This window comes from Ammodytes marinus (genome assembly GCF_949987685.1).
Source record: "Ammodytes marinus genome assembly, contig: scaffold_45, whole genome shotgun sequence".
NCBI lineage: Eukaryota > Metazoa > Chordata > Actinopteri > Uranoscopiformes > Ammodytidae > Ammodytes > Ammodytes marinus.
Window position 1 is genome coordinate 205,001 of NW_027648444.1, and position 2,500 is coordinate 207,500.

The 2,500-nt window shown below is 46.0% G+C and overlaps 1 protein-coding gene across 1 annotated transcript in view; it reads right to left on the reverse strand.

Annotated features, from left to right (window-relative positions):
• atp6v1g1 (ATPase H+ transporting V1 subunit G1) overlaps positions 1-2,500 on the reverse strand; it is a 2,877-nt gene that overhangs the window by 349 nt on the left and 28 nt on the right. Inside the window, exons 1-3 of the mRNA XM_080054394.1 lie at positions 2,353-2,500; positions 1,334-1,434; positions 1-461 (exon numbers count right to left, since the gene is read on the reverse strand). The exon at positions 1-461 is cut by the window's left edge and continues 349 nt beyond it; the exon at positions 2,353-2,500 is cut by the window's right edge and continues 28 nt beyond it. Coding sequence (XP_079910520.1) covers positions 288-461; positions 1,334-1,434; positions 2,353-2,434 — 357 coding nt within the window. The 5' untranslated portion in view covers positions 2,435-2,500 and the 3' untranslated portion in view covers positions 1-287. The remainder of the gene's footprint in view (positions 462-1,333; positions 1,435-2,352) is intronic.

Below are 2,500 nucleotides of genomic sequence, written 5' to 3' on the forward strand. Positions count from 1 at the left end.
TATATTTCTCTCAGTGTGTGTGTGTGTGTGTGTGTGTGTCTGTCTCAGTATGTGTGTGTGTTTCTTTGTGTTTGTGTATCTGTGGGTGTCTCAGTGTGTGTGTGTTTCTATGTGTATATCAGTGTGTGTGTGTGTGTATTAATGTGTGTGTGTCTATCCAGCGACTCTGTAGTTCGCGTGATGTGTGTGAGTGTGTGTATCAGTGTGTGTATCAGTGTGTGTATTAATGTGTGTGTGTGTGTGTTAATGTGTGTGTGTGTGTGTGTGTGTAGTAACAGTGTGTGTGTCTATCCAGCGACTCTGTAGTTTGCGTGGAACTCGGGGGTGATGTCACAGACGCGCATCAGCAGCTGTCCGAGCACCGCCTCCCTGTTGCCGCGGTAACTGGCCTGGATGGCCGCCATGCGCTCCACCGTGTCTCTGTCCACCTCCACCGCACTGTTACCGTGGGAACCCAGGGCCTGGGGGGGGGGGGGGGCACACGTTAGGTTATTCATCTATTAAAACTGTATCTGTCTATCTGTCTGTCTGTCTGTCTGTCTGTCTGTCTGTCTGTCTGTCTGTCTGTCTGTCTGTCTGTCTGTCTGTCTGTCTATCTATCTATCTATCTATCTATGGCCATAGGAACCAAGGGCCTGGAAGGTTCAGGAAAACAAGAAAATAATATGTGTGTGTGTGTGTGTGCGTGTGTGTGCGTGTGCTTGTGTGTGTGCGTGTGTGTGCGTGTGTGTGTGCGTGTGTGTGCGTGCGTGTGTGTGTGCGTGTGTGTGTGTGCGTGCGTGTGTGTGTGCGTGCGTGTGTGCGTGCGTGTGTGTGTGCGTGTGTGTGTGCGTTATTAATTAACAGTAACTTAACTGCGAGCTACATGTCTAGTTGGTGTTCTAGTTGTTCTAACATTACAAGTTGTTGCAACTCTGTCTCTACACTATCAATAAAGCATAAAAATGCCAAAAAAAATGGGTTTGCGTTAACGCAATTGACAGTGTGTTACATACAGCGGCCTCTCTGTGTGTGTGTGTGTGTGTGTGTGTGTACCTCTGTGTGTGTGTGTGTGTTATAACATGAACAGTAACTCACAGCAGCCTCTCTCTCTCTCTGTGTGTGTGTGTGCGTGTGTGTGCGTGTGTGTGTGTGTGTGTGTGTGTGTCTGTGTGTGTGTGTGTGTGTGTGTCTCACAGCAGCCTCTGTGTGTGTGTACCTCTGTGTGTGTGTGTGTGTTATAACATGAACAGTAACTCACAGCAGCCTCTCTCTCTCTCTGTGTGCGTGTGCGTGTGCGTGTGCGTGTGTGTGTGTGTGTGTGTGTGTGTGTGTGTGTGTGTGTGTGACTCACAGCAGCCTCCTTGGTCTTGAACTCTTTCTCTCTCTGCAGTCTGTACTGTTCTATCTCCGCCTGGGCCTCCTCCTTCGCCTGCTTCAGGCGCCGATTCTTACCTGGGGAGAAAGTTATATTATATTACATTACATTATAATATAATGTAATATAATATTACATTACATTATATTACAGACATACACATTAATCTAGGCAGGGGGGGATACTTTTCTCTTATTTTTTAAACATTTTTTTAACCTTTATTTCTACAGGTAAATCCCATTGAGACCGAAGACTCTTTTTCAAGGGAGACCTGTTTTCCTTTCCCACGTTACCATTCACACACACATTCATACACCGATAGCAGCAGGCTAACTATCGACAAAATTAATTGATTAATTTCTTACTAAAACCCCTCACGTTAAAACACCATCAGACAGCCCGTTCAGCCCCCACCGTCACTGTCCTGTCACGTGATGCTCACATGATTTCTGCAGACAGTTCTATACTCATTCAGCCATTACATATATAACATAGAAGTGGACGGACACACAGACAAGTAACAATACGCCTCATGAAACAGTTAACCATAACTAGATCTATTTATGGTGCGATAATAAGGGTTGAATATGAGCCTATGCCAGTGTTTGCAGAAGGCCTTATGGATGACTACTAGATATTAGTATTATAGAAGTGGACGGACGCACAGACACGTCAGGAGACACGTAATGACCAGCTAAATAAAGCCTTTCTCAGCGACATATTAAGGCTTGAATAGTAGCCTCTTTGACAGTGTACCATTAGCCCAATAGACAGTCTGTTTAGGCCCCACTGATGCCTACTAGATATTCATTTAACACACAAGTGGACGGACGCACAGACACGTAAATAGCCGCTTGTTTACCAGGTCAATTAAAGGTCTTAATGGCGAGATATTAAGGCTTGAATGAAGCCCATTTGACAGTGTTAACATTAGACCAATAGACGGTATATTTGGGCCCATGAAGCCTAATCCGTCCCCGGTGTTTCCTACTCACGCTTGCGGGCCTCTGCGACCTTCTCGGCGGCCCTTTTCTCGGCCTGGAGCAGCTGCTGGATGCCTTGGGACTGAGACGCCATGTTGGTGTTCTGAGATTAATCTGAACGTTAATATAATAAACAGGTTTACGGAGGCGAAGGTCGAGA